The following is a 25,596-nucleotide window of genomic DNA, read 5'->3' on the forward strand; positions in this document are numbered from 1 at the left end:
TTCCTCTATTATAAGGAGCCCACCAGCTCCCAGCTGTCTTTGTTCCCACTGCCAAGGGCTGGGGCAGCCAGGGATGCTTTGGGGTACTTTGAAGGGAAGATCACAGGACAAGTGGTTCTGGCAGCTACTAGGGCCTTATCCCCTTCTCCAGTCGGCTCGCTGGCCATGAGCAACATGGCTCCTGGCTGGCTTTTGCCAAAATTTGTGAGCAAGTCTGAGTTTGTACTGCTCACCCAGGACAGGACAGTAAATCAAGAGATGAACTGTTGGAGCATGGAAGTATGACTTTATGTGGAAATCCAGCAGACCCAGAAGATAGTGGGCTAGTGTCTCAAAGAACAACCTTGTCTGAGTGAGAATTCAGGCTTCTTTTATAAGGAAGAAGGGAAGGGAGAAAAGTCAAGCATTTCCTGGTTCCTGTCAGCCTCCAGAGGGGATGTGTTAATTTCTTCCTTCCTGCAGCCATTCACAGGTGGGCCTGGTCAGGATGTTTCCTGTGAGATAAATGAAAGTATTTTAGCTTAATGCTCACTACCTGGAAGGTAGGGTTCCCAGAGAGGGGCCATTATGTGCAATTTAAGTTTATAGGCAACAGTCCTTTCAGGATTAACTTGTAATAGAATACAGTTTCCTACTATACCTATAATTGAATAACCCAAGAGATATTTCTAGGTATATGTGTTAGTCCAGATCTTCCAAGAAGTAGATGACAAGATGGGATTTGAATAAAGGAAGTGCTATGAAAGATAACTGTGAAGGAGCCTGGAAAGCCTGGGTGATCCATCTGACTGCAATGCTAAGTCTGACCCCAAGTGAGGGAGAAACAGAAGCAAGTTTGGGCAAAGGCATCCTGACAGCTGTGTTGTTGAAGAAAGGTTATTCAGGACAAGTTGGGAATCCCTAAGTCAAAGTTGACTGTCAGAGGTGTCCTTTGTCTCCTGCCCCGCCTGATACTAGCTGGGAGCAGCCTCAGGGAAGTGGGAATCCAGGGCACAAATTCAGAGATGGGATTCAGTAGGCAGCTGCTGGAGCCCCTGGTCTATTAAGCTCCTTGTTGATGGAGCATTTCCAGAACAATCTGAAACTGACAACACCTCTGACTTGAATTTAGCCAGAACTCAGTTTTGAAGCTGGGAAGAATGAGATCAGAGTAACATTTGTGTTGGCTCACTACACACCAGCGTGGATTTGCAATGGTAACATTTTGAGACTGGAGGAGGGTGATCAGTGGGGACAGTGGCCTGGTTTCAGGCAGTCACAATAGGAGCGGAGTAAGGAGTATGAAAAGAAAGGGCGAAAAGAGCTAAAATCTTCAGCCCTCATTGGCAGAGGGAGGGTGAAGGATGTGGAGGACAGGAATGCCATCCTGACTCTCTGCACTAACAGTGGGCAAAGCAGCGACACGCCCCCCGGGATGGGGTGCGGGTCGGGCACCAGACGGCGCTCTGGGTGGTACTCTGGTACCTTCTCGCCGGGGACCAGTGAGTCTGAAAGGCCGCAGGCCAGCAGGAGGAGACTGCTGACGTCCGAGCAGAGCAGGCGGATCCGAGAGCGCAGGCCGGATTCCAGCGCTGCCTGCAAGTGCCCCGCCCCGAATGCTGTTCTCGCCTCCTCTGTCCGCGCCGCGCTGGGGCAGGGGAGCGAGAGGCTGGGGAGCTGACAGCGCAGGCAGAGGTGGGCGCCCAGGCGTCTGATCCGGGGTGCCCCGGGGTCCGATCCTGGGTACCCCGCCCTCCGGCCTCCGGCCCAGGAGAGACACGATGGCGCGCCAGCCCGGATCCGGGCTTCACCGGGGGACAGGTCCCCGTGCCCCAGCCTGGGGACGCTGGGACTTCCGCTCCCAGACCGTGACAGGATTGAGGGGAACCTGGGAGAGAGCGGCTCCTTCTTCCTCGCTGGGCGTCATTCTAGGTATTTTGGGGGCTAGGAAGGTGACGTTATAATTTATTGCACTTTGAGTGGCTTGGGGGAGGGCAGGGGCTTGTCAAGGTTAGTTTGGTTTGTCCCTCGCTGTCGGCACCTTAATCTCTCTTTTGACTGATGGCTTGTTTCCTCCATTCTTCATTTTCTTTCTGTACCTTGTAGCAGTTGCAGGAGCTCTGGCGGTTATGTTCGGATGCTGTTCCTGAACTAAATTCTGGGATTTGTGTTTCTCTCTCTCTCTCTCTCTCTCTTTTTTTTTTTTTTTGTCTTTTTGACATTTCTAGGGCCGATCCCACGGCATATGGAGGTTCCCAGGCTAGGGGTCGAATTGGAGCTGTAGCCGCCGGCCTACGACAGAGCCACAGCAACGTGGGATCCGAGCCGCGTCTGCAACCCACACCACAGCTCATGGCAACGCCGGATCGTTAACCCACTAAGCAAGGGCAGGGACCGAACCCGCAACCTCATGGTTCCTAGTCGGATTCGTTAACCACTGCGCCACGACGGGAACTCCTCTCTTGAATATTCCATAGTGCACCAGGAGTGTGGTAGGCACACGGTCGATTTTCAATGTAGCCTAGATAATCTATCATGTTTTTATGCAGAGCAAGAAGTATCCTCTTCTCTTTCCTCTTGTGACCTGATCAGAGCCCTACCATCCTCCCCACCCCAAGGGCAGGCCCTCAGCCCTTCTCTTGGATCCTGCACCCTCATCCTAACAGCAACTCCAGTTTCTCCCATTACAGTCTAGCAATCCCTTCTCCCAAGAAATTCCTAAGGCATTTCCTCAGCATCACTTGGATAAATGTCAAGCTTTGAAATCAAAACTACAACGAGGTACTACCTCACACTGGTCAGAACGGCCATCATAAAGAAGTCTACAAATAACAAGTGCTGGAGATGATGTGGAGAAAAGGAAACCCTCCTACATTGTTGGTGGGAATATAAATTGGTACAACCGCTGTGGAAAACAGTATGGAAGTTCTTCAGAAAACGAAATTCAGAACTACCGTATGATCCAGCAATCCCACTCCTGGGCATATTTATCTAGCCAAAACTATAATTCAAAAAGATACATGCACTCCCATATTCATAGCAGTACTATTCACAGTAGCCAAGACATGGAAACAACCTGAATGTCCATCGACAGATGAACAGATTAAGAAGATGAGGTACACTACTCAGGCATAGAAAAATGAAATAATAGCATTTGCAGCAACATAGATGCAACTAGAGATTCTCATACTACAAAGTGATGTTAGTCAGAGAGAAAAAGACAAATACTATATTGCTTGTATGTGGAATCTAAAATATGGCACAAATGAATCTATCTACAAAACAGAAACAGACTCATAGATATAGGGAACAGACTTGTGTTTGCCAAAGGGGTGGGGGAGGGAATGGGATGGACTGGGAGTTTGGGGTTATGCAAACTATTACATCTAGAATGGATAAGAAATGAGGTCCTACTGTATAGCACAGGGAACTATGTCCAATCTCTTGGGATAGAACATGATGGAAGATAATACAGGAAAAGGAATTTGTATATGTATATATATGTATGACTGGGTCAATTTGCTATATAGCAAAAATTGGCACAACATTGTAAATCAACTATACTTCAAGAAAAAAAAAAAAGGAGAAAAAAAGTGTCAAGGCCGGGGCACCTGGCCCCAGCCCGCCTTTCAGACTCTGCATGTCCATCCTTTGTGACCCACCCAGCGTACTGTAATGGAAATATACTATTTTTAAAAAAACATACTGTGCAAAATAACATCAAACATCTAGTTGGTATTTAAATTTCCAAATGTCTTTTGCTACATTTTAAGGATCCAAATAAGCTCCAAATAATTTATTAAAATTTCTTACATAATCCGTAAATTCCTGGACTTCATCTCAGCCTCTGTACCATTTTCTGTTGTTACTGGAGAAAATTATTATTTTTTAAGGACCTTCTCCTAGATAGTGAAATGGACTCACATGTGATGTTCAGATTAAGAATTGTAGAATTCCTCTGCATTTTGGCTTGGAATCAGGATGTGAAAAAGAGAATACAGAGACAACTCTCATTCAGGGGGGTCCTTGATGTGCTGAAAAAACATGCATATATACACACAGTAGATCTGCTGAGGAGCTACGTTGAAATCTTTACATGGCAGGGATATATCCATGACCCTTCAGGCCATTGTATTATTTGCCTGCTTTCCCTTCTTAAGTCAGTAATTTTCCTTCTCTTCAATTTATACTTTTCCCTCATCTCATTTCATATTTTCTCTCTCATCCTAACACTGGCCTTTCATGCTTTATAGTTTTCTTTATAATTTTCTACCAATACTCTAATGCCAAAGACTGGCTGACTACTCATTAATGATGCTGTAGAAGAAGTTTGGGTTTAGGTAGTAGGTGGGCCCAGAGTCGACCTCTTTGGTCCTTCAGCTCTAGACTGCAAGTAAATCAAGAAACAAACCTGATGCTAGGAAAGAAGTTGAAACAAAAAAGAGAAACCAGTCAGACCGCTCTTGGTGAAGAGGCAAAATGGTGGCTTAAAAAATTCGTGGGCATTGATCCTGTCCCACTACAGATCTAAACCTGGAAGCTGTTTGGGTAGATGTACACACTGCACCTACATGGCACTGACCAACAGAAGCGCTATCTCAGACTAATAGCCCAATTCAGCCAAAAGTCCACGTTAGGCTATCTCAGTATTTCATTGTGTGTGTGTTCAACATGCATACAAAATAAACATTCTCAGTGCCAACTTCTAACCTCTATGGTTTTAATACAAAAACTGTGGATTTAAGTGGGTCTTAGGAATTTCAATTATTCTTAAGAAATGATATCCTTTTCCTACTGAAGGAAGCTTTTCTCTAGCAGTCCTAAGATTTCTCTTTCAGGCTATTTTTATCATGTATATCAAGTGAAATTTTTATCTGGGCTCACAAATGTAAGACACCTTTTAAGTGAACCTAGAAAGTTGGGTGCTTGAATTAGGGGGAATAGATTGGGCTATTTGTCATTTATTTTAAGAAGAGTAATTGTAGCTGGGAAGAAAGCTAATGATTTGGCAATGCTTCTAGTTAATGTTCAATCCAATACCAAAAAAATTTAGTAAGTTACTGAGTTCAGCAGCAGTAATTAGAAAACATCTATTATTTCATACGTAAATGTTGCTGAAGGAATTTGCACACCAAAGGTGAATAAACACATATTCTTCTTTTTGCCTGAGAGGCTACATAGAGAAGCATCTCGGGAGACTGCTCACCATGGAGATTCCTGCAGATGGTGTCCCGATGGTTCTGTAGCTCTGAGCTCCCCCAGGAACTCCACTGACTGAGATAAGGCAACAGTTCTGCTTAGAGTCTTCAAGTCATAAAAGAGCTGTACTGAATTCTCTCTTTTCTTTCATCCTTAAAAAAAATAGCTACCTTCCTTCAGAGGAGAACTGTGCACAACATTTAAAATAATATTTTGGGGAGTGGTCTGGTGGCCTCTTTATTAAGGATCCAGCATTGTCGCTGCAGTGGCTCAGGTTGCTGCTGTGGCTTGGGTGGACCCCTGGCCTGGGAACTTCTTCATGCCAAGAGTGCGGCCAAAAAAAGCCCCCAAAACAAACCTAGCTTGAATACTGATGGGCAATTAGGGGCTCAAAACAATTTTGGAGAAAAATCAAATCACTTAGCAACCTTTGATGACAAAATGTAATTTCTGAAAAATATTTACTTTTTAGCTTCGTCTCAGGGAAAACGAAGCAAGACTATGAGGGTAATGGAACATGATCTTAGCCTGTTCTTTGTCAACTTTCTTTCATCTGTAATTTCCCTATATAGTTGGAAAAGAAGTCAAATTTTTCAGGAAAAAGAGAATATTCAGCATTCCATATACTTAAGGTAGTTTATTCTAGCACACGTAAATCTGTCAGCTTTTTGTTGGTGTATACTTTCCTTATCCTTTGGGGGAAGTAAACCAGAGTTAACTCTTGCTATTTCACACAGACTGCGTGTGTTACGTCAGTGAGAACCAAGGCAGAGGATGTGGTCAGTTTTTTTGCCTCCCCAAATCTGGATTTTACCCCACGTTTTCATTATTTGTTTGCAGTTTTGTGAATTCTTGGGATATCAGAGAACTGTAGTAAAATATGATGATAAAATTACATATCAATGCTGAATATCGGTATATATAGTTTTAGAGTTCTTTTTACTACTGGATCGATTTTGACCCTACTAGGGGTGAAAGGCCTCCTAGTATTCCAGAGGTGATTGATTCATTGCCCCATAAGGCATATTTCACTTTTAAAAAATAATATCCTCATAAAAGTTTTTTTTTTTTTCCTAGACAATAAATTTCATCTGACATGTACAAGGAGTTCCCTGCTAGCTCAGTGGGTTAAGGATCCAGCATGGTTACTGCTGTGGTGTGGGTTCAATCTGTGGCCCAGGAACTTCTACATGCTGTAGACGAGGCTAAAAAAAACCAAACCAAACAAACAAATTACAAAAGAAGAAAATGATCCTTTGTGGAAAAAAAGATTTTGGCTGTAATGAATAATAAAAACTATAATAGAAATGCACAAGAAATATTATGGAGCTGGATTATTCTTGGAGTTCCCGTCATGGCTCAGTGGTTAATGAATCCGACTAGGAACATTGAGGTTGCGAGTTTGATCTCTGGCCTCACTCAGTCGGTTAAAGATCTGGTGGTGCCCTGAGCTGTGGTGTTGGTTGCAGACGCAGCTTGGATCCCGTGTTGCTATGGCTGTGGTGAAGGCTGGCAGCTATAGCTCCAATTAGACCCCTAGCCTGGGAATCTCCACATGCCTCGGGTACGGCCCTAGAAAATACAAAAAGACCAAAAAAAAAAAAAAAAAAAATTACATCCTTAATCTGAAGTTTTGACATCTTATTTCACAAACAACAGAAAATTCACTGACCCTGCTATGGAGTGTGTGTGTTTATGTATTTGATATTCTTGTTTCATGGAAGAGGTCTATTTTCTCTTATTTTTACACAGATAAACTCAAAATGGTTGGATAAAAGACAAGTCTGTCTCTCAGAGATGATAGCCGGACATGGGAAACAAGGAGCATCATTTGCATATGTTATGTGCATAGTGCCCTTTATTGTTTTAAGCATTTTATTTATTTTTAAGCTTCCTATTGGGATGGTTCTAGATGGTCATACAGGAAAACAAAGGATGACTCTCATAAAGCACTGGTTATTAAAGACAAGGTAGAGGGGATTTATGATATAAATCTTCTTTATAAATTTTGTGTAATCTGATTCCTGATTTAAACATACTCTTTCCAAAATATATGTTGAACTAAGATATTGTGTATGAAACAAAGGAAGTTAGGAAAGGTCTTTTCAGACTATCTAGAAGATTCACTAGTTATTAATTCCATGTTATTCCTTTATAAAAATTTAAAGGCCAGGGAGCTGAAAGTAGTGATAATTACATCCTATTTAAAAAGAGGAGGCAGGAGTTCCCATCGTGGCTCAGCGGATACTAATTTGACTAGTATCCCATGAAGGCGCAGGTTTGATCCCTGGCCTCGCTCAGTGGGTTAAGGATTTGACATTGCCATGAACTGTGGTGTAGGTCAAAGAAGCGGCTCTGATCTGGTGTTACCGTGGCTGTGGCGTAGTCAGGCAGCTATAGCTCCGGTTAAAACCCTAGCCTGGGAACCTCCATATGCCTTGGGTGTGGCCTTAAAAGACACACACACACAAAGGAAGTTACTTTGTGGCTCAGGGGATTAAGGATCCACTGTTGCTGCACCTGTACTACAGGCTGCAACTGCAGCACGGATTCGATCCCTTGCCTTGCCTGGGATGCAGCCAAAAAAAAAAAAAGAAAAAAAAGAGGCAGATTCATTTTCTTTATAGTGTTAGTAGTAATGGATATGTGGCAAAGGAGTAATCCCTTTTTGACTGTTTATATATTTATGTTATCTAGATTATTTATATATTTACACACAAATGTTTATATAGTTTCTCAGATAATAATGTAAATCCATGAGTTTAAAAGCATCAGGACCACTTGAGAATAAAAAGAGGTCTAAAAATAATTTCTGGCCTAGGGATGTAACTGATTACAGGCATCTAGTAAGTGGAATGGTTTAATGAATTCTACAAATGTAAGAAGATATCCAAAGTTCATTTTAAACCTTGATAATAAAAATAATTATTTTTGACAATTTCATGCTGAGTCACTTCTGGTTTTTTTTATGGAAAGGAAAAATTGTAAGAAATAATTAGGTAACGCGATATTTACTCTGACATTTGTCCCAGATTATTATAGGCTTGGCTAGATAGGGGGATATATTTTGGACAGGTTATGAGAAAAGCATTATGATACAAGTAACAAAATATACATTAATATCACTATTATTAAGACTTGATAAACAGTTTTTGAAATCCTAACCCCCCTTTTTTTTCCAAACAAATCATGAAATCCTCACCAACCATGATAATTCATCTTCACAGAGGCAAAAATTAAAAGATGTCTGGCCTTACTTGCAATATGGCAGACTTGTTAAGGGTACTTATGTGCAAGATTTTGGGCTGTTTATCTGGACTATATATGACTTCAGAGAAAGCATTCATGGAAAATAGTACTTTGTATGTGAGACAAGGTAGGAAGGGGAGAAGGGTGTTCAGAATTTTAAAGAAAAAATCCTCAACAAAACTTTCTCATATTTTTAATTAATTTTAAGTACTTTAATTTTAGCTTTTGTCCTTTCTTCATAAATAATGTTGGGAGTTCCTGCTGCGGTGCAGTGGGTTAAGAATGCAACTGCAGTGGTTTGGATTGCTGTAGAGGCATGGGTTCAATCCCTGGCCAGCATAGTGGGTTAAAGGATCCAGTGTTGCCACAGCTGTGGCGTGGGTCACAGCTGCAGCTCAGACTCAATCCCTGGCCCAGGAACTTCCACATGCCACAGATACTGCCCTTAAAAAAAAGATGTTTGTAAGTATAGCATCACAACTACATTACATTCCACATTACTGATCATGATTTAAAAAATTCTCTATACAGACTTTACACGTTTCTTTCTAGCCTTAATAATTCTGTTAACTAGCAGACTGTAAATTGCAAACTAAGCATGGTAGGGACTGCCTCCAAATATACTCCTGGGGGTGATGTGACAGCCCCATCATGCCTGCTGTCTCTCAAGTTCATTATTCTCTCAACTTCCCTATTCCGTTTCTGAACACAAGGAGACACAGTGGTTGGGTGGCGTTAGGGACACACTGCTGGGATTTCTGCTCCCAGTTGCTGTGGTGGAGTGCGGGCTAGAATCTCTCTGAACCCTAGAGCTGCAGGTATTCTCAGAGTTACTCAGTCCTGTGGTTATTTATTTTTTTCCTTTTTATGACCACACCTGCAGCATGTGAAGTTCTCAGGATAGGGGTTGAATCAGAGCTGCAGCTCACAGGCCTACACCACAGCTCATGGCAATGCTGGATCCTTGACCCACTGTGTGAGGCCAGGGATTCAACCCACATTCTCATGGATACTAGTTGGGTTCTTAACCCACCACGCTGCAATGGGAACTCTGGTTGTATGGTTACTGCAGAGTTATGTTTCCAGAGCCGTCACGAAATAATGTGAAAAATCATTAGTTAATATCAGACAATGAAATGTCTAATCATTTAGGTAAAACATTTCTCAAGTGTTGGATTTAATGTTACTGAGGTCATCAATTTTCTATTTCTTATTCAAGTGAAGTACTAAACCAGCTGAATATCTTAAATGAATGTAATGTTTCAGAGCAGTAACGCTGGGGATACTGTGACTTAAAAACATTCCTACGGGATAAAACAGATGCAGTCACTCCTCAAATATATGCTGACCTCTGTGGTTTGCAAATGAAACTTTCAAAGGTTTCAGCTGCATATTCATTTTGGATTCTTTCCAGAACACATCAGTCTGTATCACTGCATCTTTATCACTTCAGGAATAGGTACAAGGAAGAAGAAATCTGTGCTTACCTTGCAGGTGTTGAGCTAGTGAAACATTTAATATATTGAAATAATTTTGTACTTTATTTGAGTGACATTCACTTTTAATTATACCTCACCCTCTACTTCAATATCGAATGTAGTACTTTTGACTTTTCATAATTTAGTTTAGCGTAAACTAAGAAAAAATTTCTTTTGATGCTATTTACTTCCTTGGGCTAGATTTGATTTATTTGACTCATTACACTATCCTTTACAAATGGAATTACAATGCATATAACAGATTTAGTAAAAAAAGCATAAAAACTATTTTTTGTGTGAGGTATGAATTCATTATTGCTACCAAGTACAAGGATGATCTTCTGGAATCGGCTTTGAAAGTAAAATTAATAGAAATGGAAACACTCAATTTAAGCATCCACTGATTAGAAGTTGTAAGTTTACTGAATTTATTAGATGGAGTTGTATAGGGGTTGTTTCGGTCAGTTTCAGAAGCAGCTTTCCTTGAGGGTGTCCTGGCCTACTGTGAGCAGTGTGGCAGGAGCGTGTAATCATTCTCAGTGGTGACAGGAGGACAAGGGCAAAGGGACTAGCTGACCCAGGAAGCTTAAAATGAACAGAGATTCTAAGCCATTTAAGAGACAAGTTGCTAAACAAAAGTACAGCACAGACAACACAGACTTCTTTTCCGAGACAGTAAAGCTTTGGGGAAATAAAAGCATGTCTTTTAAAAAGTGTGGAAACACAGCATGAACTCCACTTGGTAACCCACTCCTGAGAAGACCCTCTGCAGAAAAAAACTGAACAGGGTGGTCACTGATAAGGCATTATGTTTCCTTAATGTTGCTTATCTGGGAGAAGGTGGTTATGTACATAACAGTGTACTGGTGGAAAAAAAAAAAGGCCATAACACATTTCTCAGGAAAGTTGTTTTGAAATTCTGACTACAACCACTGTAAAACTGCATTATAAATTTAGTTAACTTAGAACTTTTAATAAAAACACATGTTTAAACTGAATTTATTTCCATTTCCATTGATTTAAAAAGAATAAATGACAGCCAGCTTTTCTTCCTCTCAGCCTTTTATTAGCCAGATACTAGGAAAAGAAACATTTAACACATAGCCCTACTCTTGAGGAGTTCATAGAGAAAAATAAAAAAATAATTAGGATGTAATTAATGTGATTGGTATAACTTGATTTATGTTTGAAGTACTGGAACTGGAAGTGTTTACCCATTTTTGACTCTTTTGCCCAAAATTGTTTGTTGAAAGGAAGGAACATAAGATAGAATTTCTGTATTTAAAAAAATGGACACACACAGATCCCCCATCCCCAACTGCCACTAGATGGTAAGGAACATATTTGGAGATTTTTTAAAAATTCAAGGATTACTAATTTGCTTCAGGATCACTTAGGTTAGTACTTTCCCATGCCACCTGGGCTTTTAATCTCTTAGAGTGGAAACTAATTTTAGTTTTTGGTGCACTAATATTATCTCATTAATTAAGCGGAGCCTAAGAAACCCTGATAAATCTTAAATTCTGTGTAGCAAACAATATATGTTTGTGATTAGTCTTTTCGTTTTTTCATTGCTATAACCATTTAAGTCCAAAACCATATTTGTTCATTTTAAGGTGGGGCTGCTGATCACCCACAAGGGACAATGGCTTCCTGGGAGTAACTGTTGGTTGGGATGTTGAAGCGAAGCTCCAGAAGAGTGGCTGAAACAGAAACATCCTCTAGCTTAACAGCATATAAAAGGATATTACTCTTTTAATAAAACAGTACCAATAAGCCCTCTTGAAAAGTGTCCTGAGACACCTGTTGCTTCATCCTGAGAGCAGTGTTTGATTTGGATTAGCCACTGTGAATTCTAGTCTTTTAACAGAACTGAACATATTAAAGTGATTAAGGCCACATTAAATTATGAGTAGAAGCTATGGCCAAATATAATATGAATAAAATAATGTTTGTTATTTTGATTAAACTAATTTGTATAGATTTCTTCTGTAATGTGGACAATAATATGCTACCTCACACCTTTGATCTCATACTTCATGCTTTTAATTTTTTAGGCCAAAGAGAAAAAGTTCCTATCAAATTCTCATCAATAAGGCTAACAGAAGTTCCTGTGGTGGCTTAGCAGTAACAAACCCGACTAGTATCCATGAAGATGCTGGTTTAATCCTTATCAGTGGGTTAAGGATCTGGCATTGCCGTGAGGTGTGGTGCAGGTCTGCAGCTATAGCTCCGATTTGACCCCTAGCCTGGGAACTTGCATATGCCATGGGTTTGGCCCTAAAAAGACAAGCAACAACAACAACAAAACAAGGTTAACAGAATTGGGATATTCTTAACCTACATTTCCAAGGAGGTCATAATAATAATAATGGAATATGAGGTACAGAATCTTAAAATTATTTTTCCAGGTCTTATTTATTTACATTGAACTCAATTTAACTGCCAAATAAGAATACCGATAAAAGATAAATTGCTACCACAAAACATGTAATCTTTAGCATGCAGCTGAATGCAATCCTAATATTCAGAAATCTTGTCTTGGAGTTCCCGTCGTGGCGCAGTGGTTAACGAATCCGACTAGGAACCATGAGGTTGTGGGTTCAGTCCCTGCCCTTGCTCAGTGGGTTAACGATCCAGCGTTGCCTTGAGCTGTGGTGTAGGTTGCAGACGCGGCTTGGATCCCGCGTTGCTGTGGCTCTGGCCTGGGCCAGTGGCTACATTAAATTCTGTGTAGCAAACAATATATGTTTGGACCGATTGGACCCTTAGCCTGGGAACCTCCATATGCCGCGGGAGCGGCCCAAGAAATAGCAAAAAGACAAAAAAAAAAAAAAAAAAAAAAAAATATATATATATATATATATATATATATATCTTAAAAAAAAAAAAGAAATCTTGTCTTAATAGTATTTCCTTCTAAAAAGGAGGTTGGGATACAGTGGGTCTGTTGGACCCACTAGCCGATTGGACCCCTAGCCTGGGAACCTCCATATGCCGCGGGAGCGGCCCAAGAAATAGCAAAAAGACAAAAAAATAAAAATAAAAATAAATAAATAAATAAATAAATATATGTTAAAAAAAAAAAAAAGAAATCTTGTCTTAATAGTATTTCCTTCTAAAAAGGAGGTTGGGATACAGTGGGTCTGTTTCAAACATCCTAATAAGAAAACAATTTTCTTTTAGAAAACAGCAATTATAAATTATTGCTTTCTTAAAAGATTTTTTTAAAAAGGGGGTTTCAGAAGAAAGAAATCCTGTCAGGATGAAGTTTGAGATAAGTTTATTCTAGCAGGCTTTGTGGCACACAGGTCCTCTAAGTCACTCATTGTGAGACGCCAGTCTATGCCATGTGTCAGCAATTAACTTGCAAATTAACTGACAACTAAATTTGATACCCTTAAAGTACATAGGATGTAGTAAACCAACCCAATCCTTAAAAGATTTTTTTCTTTCAGATGCTTTACAGAATTGTAGGACTGTCCACTTTACAGGATTTTTTTTGAAGCAACATCTTTAAAAATGCCTGTAAATTCTAAAAAGTATTGCTAACTTAAAATAAAATTTGTTACGTATTTCATGCTAAGTTGATAATGTTCTTTACCAAATATGATAGAACCAAAAATATAATGAAGCCGTGGCTAAGAAAAACCTACCCACATGATTAAATTTTATTGAGCATAAACAGTTTCTTTCTTGATGTACAGACTCGATTATACTTTTCTACACAATTGGATAAATAAAAGTGAAGATATAATTTATTTAACTTTTTTGGATATAAAAGTTCAACATATCTTAGACTAGTTTTCTGATAAGTTTGTTTTCAATATGACCACTTAAAAATTCATCTTAATGGAAGATTTGGAAAAAGCCACATTTTATTCATGTTGACAATAATCAACGAATGCAGTTGATATAGTAATTACTATATTCAGAGTGAATGACATGTGCTAGGTATTATTCTCGAGGTATTATATTTACCAACTTGAATCCTTATAGTAACACTGCAAGGTAGTAAATTATTAGCCTTATTTCATCGGTGAGGAAAGAGAAGCTTAAAGAAATTAAAGTGCCTTACCAAACTTCTATAATTGGTACCTTTGTTCAGCAGATATTGGAAAGCTGCTCTGTTTGTCACTATGCTGGGGCTGAGAACGCCCTGTGAATAAGAAGCATGAGATCTCCATTCTAAAGGAGTAAAGTAGAAAAGTCAAGATCTCAAAATAGTGGTTTCAGATTCTAAAACTTTTCTTCTTGGCTTCCTCACTCCCTCCCACCAAGGCTATTACAGAAGAGATGGATAAAATTGTTTAGGGTCATTTAAAAAAGTGGTCAAGGATGGAAACTGCATACTAGAATATGTTAGGGGAAAGAAGCATTGGAATATGAGTATTGAGATATATCAAAGCAAAAACCCTAGGGCCTAGAGGTAGGGTGGGGAATAGAAATCTTGTACTGCACAATAGGATTGGTCTATGTAGAAGCACCTGCAGATGGTGTGTAGCACTCTTATGTACTTGTGGTTACATCTCACATAGTCTTAAGGATCAGTATTATCTGTGTACAGCCCTGCACTGCCCACCACAGTAGGCATTCGCCATTTATGGCCTGTTAGTCCCTGAAATGTGACCAATGCAACCAAGGAACTGAATTTTAAATATTAAAAATTTTTAATGAAAAAATGATACTCGATCCAGTTACCTGAACTTTCAAGCTGTCTGGAACAGCTTGGATGTGTGAATCTATTTTTATTCAACTATATTTTAGGAAACAAAATAGATCAAGTATTTCTGATGAAAATTTATCATCTGAATTGAGTTGTGCTATGATATAAAATATACAATGGATTTTGAAAATTTAGTATAAAAATTATTGATTACATGCTGAGATGATATTTTGGATATACTGGTTAAATAAATTATTAAATTTAGTTTCAAATGTTTATTTTTTAAAAATGTGTCTACCAGGAAATTTTGAATTTTATATGTGTGTGTGTGTGTGTGTGTGTATGGCTTGCATTATATTTGTATTGGAGAGTGCTGCTATAATCAGAGCCCTGGTGAAGAGAGTCTGGTCCATATATTGTCTTTTATTTCTGGCATCAAAATATTTTTCTTAGTATACCTCATTACACTTTCATCAAGAGTAGTATACTGCTCATCATTCTTTCTACGAGTGTTATGAATCATAGTAAAAACTGTGTCAATATTTCTTTGAGTAGTAGAAATATAAAATTATTTACATAAGCACTTATATGAATTGTCAGTGTATAGGTATAAACATATAACACATTTATTTCCAGAGTATTTCCCATAGTAAGTTTTTGAAAATAGAAAGTAAACATAAGTATTCTGTAGAACTATTCAAAGACTGACAGACTTGGGAGAGAAACAGTTCATATACTATACAATATACACATATCCAGGACAAAAGTAAACATTATAAACAGTATAAAAATAGACAAAAAGATATAAACACAATATAATTTGGTCAGAATTTCAGATTGTTTTTTTTTTCTTCTCTCTCCCCTTTACTTCAAAAGTTATAAATACTTTGGAAGCAGCATGTATTGTTGCACTTTTGATTTTTTGTTGTACAGTTAATGAACTTGAGAGTCTGGATGACTGGTGATCATCTACTTGGCCTTCCCATTCTTTCGTTTCCTCTTCTTTGATTAACAAAGGTTTTCCTAGAGTTTGGCCAATAAAGTTACAGACTTCTTGAGCTTTGCGCCATGCATTTTCTACAGCAACAAGACAAGCTTGCCGTCTTGGGAGTCAAATACAGAGATTATTAATATGACATTTAACAAACTGCAGCACTGAATAAATAGTTTTGTTTAATTAATTGATAATTGAGTTAACGATGTGCTTAACTTACCGAAGATTCTCAACGGAACCTGGAGTATGATAGAACTGGGGTTGGCTGATGACAACAGAGCTATCCAGCTTTTCAACAAGAAAGTTACAAATATTTTGCATTTGTCCAAATTCAGTAAATGTAATGCAGACCTGTAAATGAAACGACACTTGAAATTATTTTCATGATTGATGCATTATTTCAAATTTTTTCCTAAATGCAGGTTTTAAAAGTAAAGCCATGAGTTCCCTGGTGGCTCAGTGGGTTAAGGATCCAGTGTTGTCACTGCTGTAGCTCTGGTTATTGCTGTGGCATGTGCTTGATCTCTGGCACGTGAACTTTCACATGCTATGGGTACAGCAAAAAAAAAAAAAAAAAGCCAAATTATAATGAGATAATGAGGTCATGTTATAATAGATAACAGATAAGAAAAGCCTACTTGGTACTTAACAACTAAATTATTTTGTTATTAAATTTGTTTTTGCTTACAAATTTTGTAATTTATCCAATACTGACATGAATATTTTAAAATTCTTAAACCAGTCAGGGACTTTTTATGAAAGAGAATTGGAAGGTTTCTCTTTCATCTTTATTTGGCTAAATTCTAACCCTGATAAATGTTTCATGACTCTTTAGTCATCTATGCATTAGCTAGCTTCCTGATTAGCAGTAATTACTTCATATTTCACTGCTGTCACTGACATATGTTTCTTCTTCCAATAGTTATTTTCAGATCTATATGTGGAAGCTCATCTATTTCACTATGTCCTCTACCTTTAAATATGCGGCATGTTTATTAGGAATTTAGGTTGGATTTTGTTAAGTGTTTTTTTTCTTCGTCTATTGAGATAATCATATGGTATTTCCTTTTTACTTGTTTGTAAGATAAATTAGATTGACCAATTTTGGAACCAACCATTCTTTCTGGGAATGAACCCTACTTGGTCATTACACATTACCCTTTCTATATATCACTGGATTTGATTTGCTGAAATTTTGTTTAAAATTTATGCACATAAATTTATGATGGATACCTGTTCTGTAGTTTTCCTTGCTTGTAATGTTTTTCTCCCCCTAGTTTTTTTTATTTTGGGCCCTATAATGAATGAGTTGGGAAGTATTCCAGCCTTTTCATTTTCTAGAAAAGTTTGTATAGAATTGGTATTATTTCTCCCTTCCATGTATGCACTTTTTAACTTCCCCTTTGACTCATAGGTTATTGAGAAGTATGTTAGTTAAATTCCAAATATTTGAGGGATTTCCCTGAGATTTTCTGTTACTGTTTTCTAATTTATTTATAATGGTCACAAATCTTACTTTGTATAATTCAAATATTTTTAAATTTATCAAGAGTTGTTTAATTTAGAGCAAAAACCATGGTTTCGAAAGCTGACAACCAAAGACCTTCTTTCTCTCTCAGGACACATGGACTCCCATCTCTACCTTTTTGAAGAAGCTGATTTCATTACTTTTCTTTTCGCAGCAGTCCTCTCAATTCAAGAGCAAACAGATCAGGGAGATGGGACTAAGATGACAGAATAGAAGGACTGGAGCTCACTTTCTCTCATAAAAACAACAGAATTACTACCAAAAGCTAAAAAACCTTCAACCAAATGTACTGGAAACTTTCAAAAAGATATCCTACTCCAGAAGACAAAGAGGAGGCCACATCAAAACTGCAGGAGAGGCATTTATGCGATATAAGCAACCCCATACCCACTGGGTGGGCAGCCCACCAGACTGGAAAGTAACTGTATCAAAGAGACTCACCTACAGGAGTGAGAGTTCTGAGCCCCACGTCAGGTCCCCATGACTGAGGATTTGGGAATGGGAGAAAGAGCCTCCACAGCATCTGGCATTGAAGGCCAGTGGGGCTTGTGCGCAGGAGTTCCTTGGGACTGGGGGAAATGAAGACCTCATTCTTGAAAGGCGCACATAGGCTTTCATGTGCACTGGGTCCCGGGGCAAAGCAGAGTCTCCATAGGAATCCACGGACCTGACTGCACTTCCGAATCCTGGAGTTATCTCCTGGGAAAATAGGGGGGTACTGTGGCTCGTTGTTGGGGAAGGACACTGGAGGCAAAGGTCTCTGGAATATTTATCAGCGTGTTTGCCTCTAGTGCCCACCCACCTGTGCCGAGAAGCCCGAGGCCAAATAAGAATCCAGGTGGGATCACAGCACAACCTAACAGGCTGCCAAAAGACCCCCAGGCACACAGACACCTCTAATCTCCCCCAGAGACAATGCCCCACCCATCAGAGGGATAGGAATCAGCCCTACATAATAGTGGGCAAGCACCAGTCCTTCCCATCAGGAAGCCTACAGCAAACCCCTGTACCAACTTCACCCACAACGGGGGAAGACATCAAAAGTAAGAGAAGCTACAACTCTATGGTCTGCAAAAAGGAGACCACACCAAAAACCTATAAAAATGAAAAGGCAGTGAACTATAACTCAGATAAGGGAACAATAAAAAAAAAAACAAAAAAAAGAAAAACAGCTAAGTGATGTGGAGATTATCAGCCTCCAGGAAAAAGACAATAGACTGATGATATGAAGATGAGGCAAGACATTGGAAATAAACTGGAGGCAAAGATGGATAATTTACAGGAAACACTGAGCAAAGAAATATAAGACTTAAAACTTAAGCAAGCAGAGATGCAAAATATAATAACTGAAATAAAAAATTCATTAGAAGCAACCAACAGCAGAATACAGGAAGCAGAAGAATGAATAAGCAAGGTGGAGGATAGACTAGTGTAAATCACTGATGCGGAACAAAAAAGAGAAAAGACTGAAAAGCAATGAAGACAGTCTAAAAGAAATCTGGGACAATGTTAAATGCACCAACATCCATACTATAGGGTGCCATAAGAAGAGAGAGAAAGGGACAGAAAAAAATGTTTGAAGAGACAATAGCTGAAAAACTTCTCTAACATGGGAAAGAAACAACTCATTCAAATCCAGGAAGCGCAATGAATACCATATAAAGTAAATCCAAGGAGGAACACCCTGAGACACATATTAATTAAACTGATCAAAATTAAGACAAAGAGAAAATATTGAAAGCAGTTAAGGAAATGAAACAAATAACACACAAGGGAACCCCAATAAGGTTATCAATGGATTTTTCAGCAGAAACTCTGCAGGCCAGAAGGGAGTGGCATGATATACTTAATGTGATGAAAGAAAAAAACCTCCAACCAAGATTACTTTACTCAGCAAGGCTCTCATGTAGATTTGAAGGAGAAATCAAAAACTTTACAAATAAGCAAAAGCTAAGACAATTCAGCAACACTGAACCAGCTTTACAACAAATATTAAAGGAAATTCTCTAGGCAAAAAAGACAAGGCCACAACCAGAAACAAAATACCACAAATGACAAGGCCCACCACAAAAGGCATAAATATGGTAAAGGTAGGAAATCATCCATGCACAAATGCTACCAAAATCAGAAATCATGAGAAGAGGAGGACACAAATTCAGGACACTGGAGATGCACTTGCAATTAAGAGACCAACAACTTAAAACAATCTCCTATATATATACAGACTTCTATATCAAAATTTCAGGGTAACTGGAAACTGAAAAACTACAATTGATACACACACAAATAAGAAAAATCAACTCAAATACAATACTAAAGATAGTCATCAAACCACAAGAGGAGAGAAGATAGAACAAGAAAAAAGAGCAAAGAAGACAAATCCAAAACAGTTACTAAAAAGGCAATAAGAACATATGTATGAATAATTACCTTAAATGTAAACGGACTAAATGCCCCAACCAAAAGATACAGACTGGCTGAATGGATAAAACAAGATCCATATATATGCTGTCTTCAAGAGACCCACTTCACTTCTAGGGACACATACAAATTGAAAGTGAGAGGATGGAAGAAAATATGACATGCAAACTGGAATTAAAAGAAAGCTGGAGTAGGAATACTCATATCAGACAAAATAAACCTTAAAAGAATATTATAAGAGACAAAGAAGGACATTACATACGATCAAAGGATCAATCCAAGAAGAAGATATAACAATTGCAAATATACATGCACCTGATCACCTCAATATATAAGGCAATGGCTATGAACCTTAAAAGGAGAAATTTACAACAACACAACAAGAGTGGGCAACTTTAACACCCCAGTTACAGCAATGGAAAGATCATCCAGAAAATCAACAAGGAACTACAGGTCCTAAATGAAGAATTAGACCAGACAGACTTAATAGATATTTATAGGACATTCCATCCAAGAGCAACAGAATACACAATCTTCTCAAGTGCACACGGAACATTCTCTAGGATTGACCACATTCTGGGCCACAAATCAAGCCTCAGTAACTTTAAGAAAATTCAAATCATATCAAGCATCTTTTTCACCCACAACACTATACAACTGGAAATCAACAAAAAGAAAAAAAATTGGCAAGAAACAGAAATACATGGAAACTAAACAACATGCTACTCAACAACCAATGGATCACTGAAGAAATCAAAGAGGAAATTAAAAAATACCTAGAAGCAAATGACAACAAAGATACGACACTCCAAAACCTATGGGATGCAGCAAAAGCCGTTCTAAGAGGAAAGTTTATAGCTATACAAGCCCACTTCAGGAAACAAGAAAAAGCTCAAATAAACAACCTAACTTTTCATCTAAAGCAGCTCGAGAGAGAAGACAAGACCTAAAGTCAGCAGAAGGAAAGAAATCATAAAGATTAGAGCAGCAATCAATGAAATAGAAACAAAGAAAACCATAGAAAAGATCAATGACACTAAAAGCTGGGTCTTTGAAAAGATCAACAAAATTGATAAACCCTTAGCTGGACTTATCAAGAAAAAAAGAGAGGACTAAAATCAATAAAATTAGAAATGAAAAAGGAGATGTTACAAAGGACATCACAGAAATATAAAGGATCATAAGAGACTACTATATGCAACTATATGCCAATGAAATGGAAAACCTAGAGACTACTATATGCAACTATATGCCAATGAAATGGAAAACTTAGAAGAAATGGACAAATTCTTAGAAAAGTACAATCTTCCAAGACTAAACCAACACGAAATAAAAAAGATGACTGGACCAATCACAAGTACTAAAATAGAAACTGTGATTAAATAACTTCCAACAAACAAAAGTCCAGGACCAGATGGCTTCATGGGCAAATTCTACCAAACATTTAGAGAAAAGCTAACACCTATTCTTCTGAAACTATTCCAAAACATTGCAGAGGAATGGATACTCCCAAACTCACTCTATGAGGCCACCATCACCCTGATACTAAAACCAGACAAAGATACCACAAAAAGAGAAAACTACAGGCCAATTCCACTGGTGAACATCGATGCAAAAATCCTCAACAAAATCCTAGCAAACCACATCCAACAATACATTAAAAGGACTGCACATCATGATCAAGTAGGATTTATCCCAGGGATGCAAGAGTTCTTCAATATCCACAACTCCATCAGTGTGATACATCACATTAACAAACTGAAGAATAAAAAACTATATGATCCCCTCAACAGATGCAGAAAAAGCCTTTGACAAAATCTAACACCCATTTCTGATAAAAACCCTTCAGAAAGTGGGCAGAGAAGGAACCTACCGCAACATAATAAAGGCCATATGTGACAAACCACAGCTAACATCATTCTCAATGGTGAAAAGCTGAAAGAATTCCTGCTGAGATCAGGAACAAGATAAAGATGTGTCCACTCTTGCCACTACTCAACATAGTTTTGGAAGTCCTAGCCACAGCAATCAGAGAAGTAAAAGAAATAAAAGGAATCCAAATTGGAAAGGAAGAAGTAAAACTATCCCTATTTGCAGATGACATGATACTATACCTAGAGAATCCTAAAGACTCTACCAGAAAACTGTTAGAGCTCATCCACGAATTTGGCAAAGTCACAGGATACAAAATTAATACACAGAAATTGACAGCATTTCTATATACTAACAATGAAAGATCAGAAAAAGAAATTAGGGAAGCAATCCCATTTACCATTACATCAAAAAGAATGAAATACTTAGAGGAGTAAACCTACCCAAAGAAACAAAAGACCTGTACTCTGAAAACTATAAGACACTGATGAAAGAAATCAAAGATGACGCAAACAAATCGAAAGACATACCATGCTCTTGGATTGGAAGAATCAACATTTCCAAAATGACTATACCACCCAAGGCAATCTACAGATTCAATGCCATCCCTATCAAATTACCAAGGACATTTTTCACAGAACTAGAACAAAATATTTTAAAGTTTTTTTGGAAGCACAAAAGACCCAGAATAGCCATAGATATCCAGAGAGAGAAAACTGGAGCAGGAAGAATCAGGCTCCCGGACTTCAGACTATACTATTAAGCAACAGTCATCAAAACCATATGGTACTGGCACAAAGACAGAGATATAGATCCGTGGAACAGGATAGAAAGCCCAGAATTAAACCCACACACCTACATTCAGCTAATCTATGACAAAGGAGGCAAGAATATACAATGGAGAAAAGACAGCCTGTTCAATTAGTAGTGCTGGGAAAACTGGACAGGTACATGTAAAATAATGAAATTAGAAAACTTCCTAACACCATACACACACAAAAAAAATCAAAATGGTTTAAAGCCCTAAATATAAGAGCAGATAGTATAAAGCTCTTAAGAGGAAAAATAGGCAAAACACTCTCTGACATAAACCACAGCAATATCTTCTCAGATCTACCTCCTAGAGTAATGATGATAAAAACAAAAATAAACAAATGGGACCTAATTAAACTTAAAAGTTTCTGCACAGCAAAGAAAACCTAAACAAAATGAAAAGGCAACCCACAGAATGGAAGTAAATACTTGCAAATGAAGTGACTGACAAGGGATTAATCCCCCAAATTTATAAACACCTTCTATAGCTCAATACCAAACAAACAAACAAACCTGATCAAAAAATTGGCAGAAGATCTAAACAAACAATTGTCGAAAGAAGATACAGAGATGGCCAAAAAAAAACACATGAAAAGATGTTCAACCTCACTAATTACTAGAGAAATGCAAATCAAGACCACTATGAGGTACCACCATACACCAGCCAGAATGGCCATCAACAAAAATTCTACAAAGAATAAATGCTAGAGGGGGTGTACAGAAAAGGGAACCCTATCACACTATTGGTGGGAATGTAAACTGGTGCAACTACTGTGGAAAACAGTATGGAGATTCCTCAGAAAACTAAAAATAGAATTACCATTTGAAACAGCAATCCCACTCCAGGGCATCTATCCAGAGAAAACCATGATTCAAAAAGATACATGCGGAATTCCCGTCATGGTGGAGTGGAAACGAATCCAACCAGGAACCATGAGGTTGCGGGTTCAATCCCTGGCCTTGCTCAGTGGGTTAAGGATCTGGTGTTGCTGTGAGCTGTGCTATAGGTCACAGACGTGGCTCAGATCTGGCGTGGCTGTGGCTCTGGCATAGACCAGACTCCAATTAGACCCCTAGCCTGGGAACCTCCATATGCTGCAGGTGTAGCCCTAAAAAGACAAAAAGAGACAAAAAAAAAAAAAAAAAAAGAAAAGATACATGTACTCCAATATTCACTGCAGCACTATATACAATAACCAAGACATGGAAACAACCTAAATGTCCATGGGCAGAGGAGTGGATAAAGAAGATGTGGCACTTACACACAATGGAATATTACTCAGACATTAAAAGGAAAGAAACAACAGCATTTGCAGCAAAGTGGATGGATCTAGAAATTATCATGCTAAGTGAAGTCAGTCAGTGAGACACCAACGTCATATGCTATCAATTACATGTGGAATCTAAAAATTAGACACAATGAACTTCTTGGCAGAAGAGATACTGACTCAGACTTTGAAAAACTTATGGTTTCCAAAGGAGACAGGTTGTGAGGTAGGGGGATGTGCTGGGGATTTGAGGTGGAAATGCTATAAAACTGGGTTGTGATGATTGCTGTACAACTATACATGTAAAAAAATTCACTGAGTAATTAAAAGCAAAGAGCTAACAGATAAAAAAAAAAAAAGACTTGTTTTATGACCCATAGTATAGTCCACCTTGGTAAAAGTTCTATGCACAGTTGAAAGAAATGCATATTCTGCTTCTGTTGGAATGATGCCAAGCAGGTCCAATTGGTTGACAGTACTTAAATCATGTCCAATCTTTCATACCATACTGATTTTCTGTATGATTTCGTTAATTACTAATAAAGGGGTATTGAACTCTTCAACAAGAACTGTAGACTTAGTTACTTCTTTACAGTTTATCATTTTTACCTTAAGCATTTTGAAGCTTTAATATTAAATGTCTAAATGTTTAAGATTGTATGTTCTCTTGATTGACCCATTTATCATTATAAAAATGATCTTTATCTGTGGTAATCTTCACTCTCTAGTCTACTTTGTCTGATATTATCACTGCCACTACAACTTTCTTTTGATTATTGTTAACATAGAATGTATTTATCCATCCCTTTCATTTTTTTAGTTGATTTGCAATGTTTTGTAAATTTCTGATATACAGTAAAGTGATTCAGTTATACTTCTGTATATTCTTTTAAAACTATTCCTTTCCATTATTGTTTATCATAGGATACTGAATATAGATCCATGTGCTATGTGGCAGGATCTTATTTATCTATTCTATATATAATAGCTTACATCTGCTAACCCTAACCTCTCACTCCATACCTCCCTCAACCCCTCCCCCTTGGCAATCACAAGTCTGTTCTCTATGACTGTAAATCTGTTTTTGCTGTACATAGGTTCATTAGTGTCAAAATAACTTTTATTAGATTCAACATATAAGTGATATAATACGGTATTTTCTTTATTTTTCTTTTATTTCACTTAGTATAACACCTCTAGTTGGATCCAGGTTGCTGCAAATGGTATTATTTTGTTCTTTTTTTATGGCTGCTTAGTATTTCATTGGATAAATGTAGCACACCTTCTTTATCCATTCATCAATGGGCATTTAGGTTGTTTCCATGTCTTGACTTTTGTGAATAATGCTGCTATTAACACAGGTGTGCATGTATCTTTTTTTTTTTTTTCTTTTTTGGCTCTCTCCATGACATACGGAGTTCCCAGGCCAGGAATCAGATCCGATCCACAGATGTGACCTATGCTGCAGCTGCAGCAATGCCGGATCCTTATCCAGATGCAGCCAATCCCACTGTGCAACAGTGGGAACTCTGGATGTAACTTTTTGAATTACATTTTTTTTTTCTTTTGCTTAATTTATTTTGCTCATTAGGGCCACACCTGTGGCACATGGAGGTTCCCAGGCTAAGGGTCAAATTGGAGCTACAGCTGCTGGCCTTGCCACAGCCACAGCCACACAGGATCTGAGCCGCCTCTGTGACCTACACCACAGCTCATGGCAATGCCAGATCCTTAACCCACTCAGTGAGGCCAGGGATTGAACCCGCTACCTCATGGTTCCTAGTCGGATTTGTTTCTGCGGCACCATGACGGGAACTTCTGAATTATAGTTTTGTCTGGGTATATGCCTAGGAGTGGGATTGCTGGATCATATAGTAATTCTATTTTTAGTTTTATGAGGAACCTCCATACTATTTTCCATAGTGGCTGTACCAACTTACATTCTTACCAACAGCACAGGAGGGTTCCCTTTTCTCCGCACCATCTCCAGCATATGTTATTTGTAGACTTTAAAAAAAACTTTTTAAAATCAAAGTATAGTTGATTTATAATGTTGTGCCAATTTGCGTTTTACAGCCAAGTGACCCATTCATATACATTCTTCTTTTATATCATCCTTCATCATGTTC

General features: G+C 38.4%; 2 protein-coding genes across 2 annotated transcripts in view; both read right to left on the reverse strand.

Moving 5' to 3' along the window:
- Positions 1-348: 348 nt before the first annotated feature.
- On the reverse strand, positions 349-11,720 carry LOC146406181 (uncharacterized). The gene is made up of 3 exons (XM_085013149.1): positions 11,676-11,720; positions 1,465-1,907; positions 349-494 (listed from the first exon to the last, which is right to left on the reverse strand). Exons 1-3 carry the CDS (start codon positions 11,718-11,720, stop codon positions 467-469), a joined length of 516 nt encoding a protein of 171 aa, XP_084869275.1. The 3' UTR covers positions 349-466.
- Positions 11,721-13,171: 1,451 nt separating this feature from the next.
- Positions 13,172-25,596, reverse strand: part of IRAK1BP1 (interleukin 1 receptor associated kinase 1 binding protein 1) — a 38,907-nt gene continuing 26,482 nt past the window's right edge. The window contains exons 3-4 of the mRNA XM_003353300.5: positions 15,786-15,916; positions 13,172-15,674 (exon numbers count right to left, since the gene is read on the reverse strand). Coding sequence (XP_003353348.1) covers positions 15,404-15,674; positions 15,786-15,916 — 402 coding nt within the window. The 3' untranslated portion in view covers positions 13,172-15,403. The remainder of the gene's footprint in view (positions 15,675-15,785; positions 15,917-25,596) is intronic.

This window comes from Sus scrofa, chromosome 1, assembly GCF_054392235.1.
Source record: "Sus scrofa isolate SSC_HxYL_T2T_F1_AM1 chromosome 1, Sscrofa_HxYL_maternal_Yorkshire_Landrace_v2.0, whole genome shotgun sequence".
NCBI lineage: Eukaryota > Metazoa > Chordata > Mammalia > Artiodactyla > Suidae > Sus > Sus scrofa.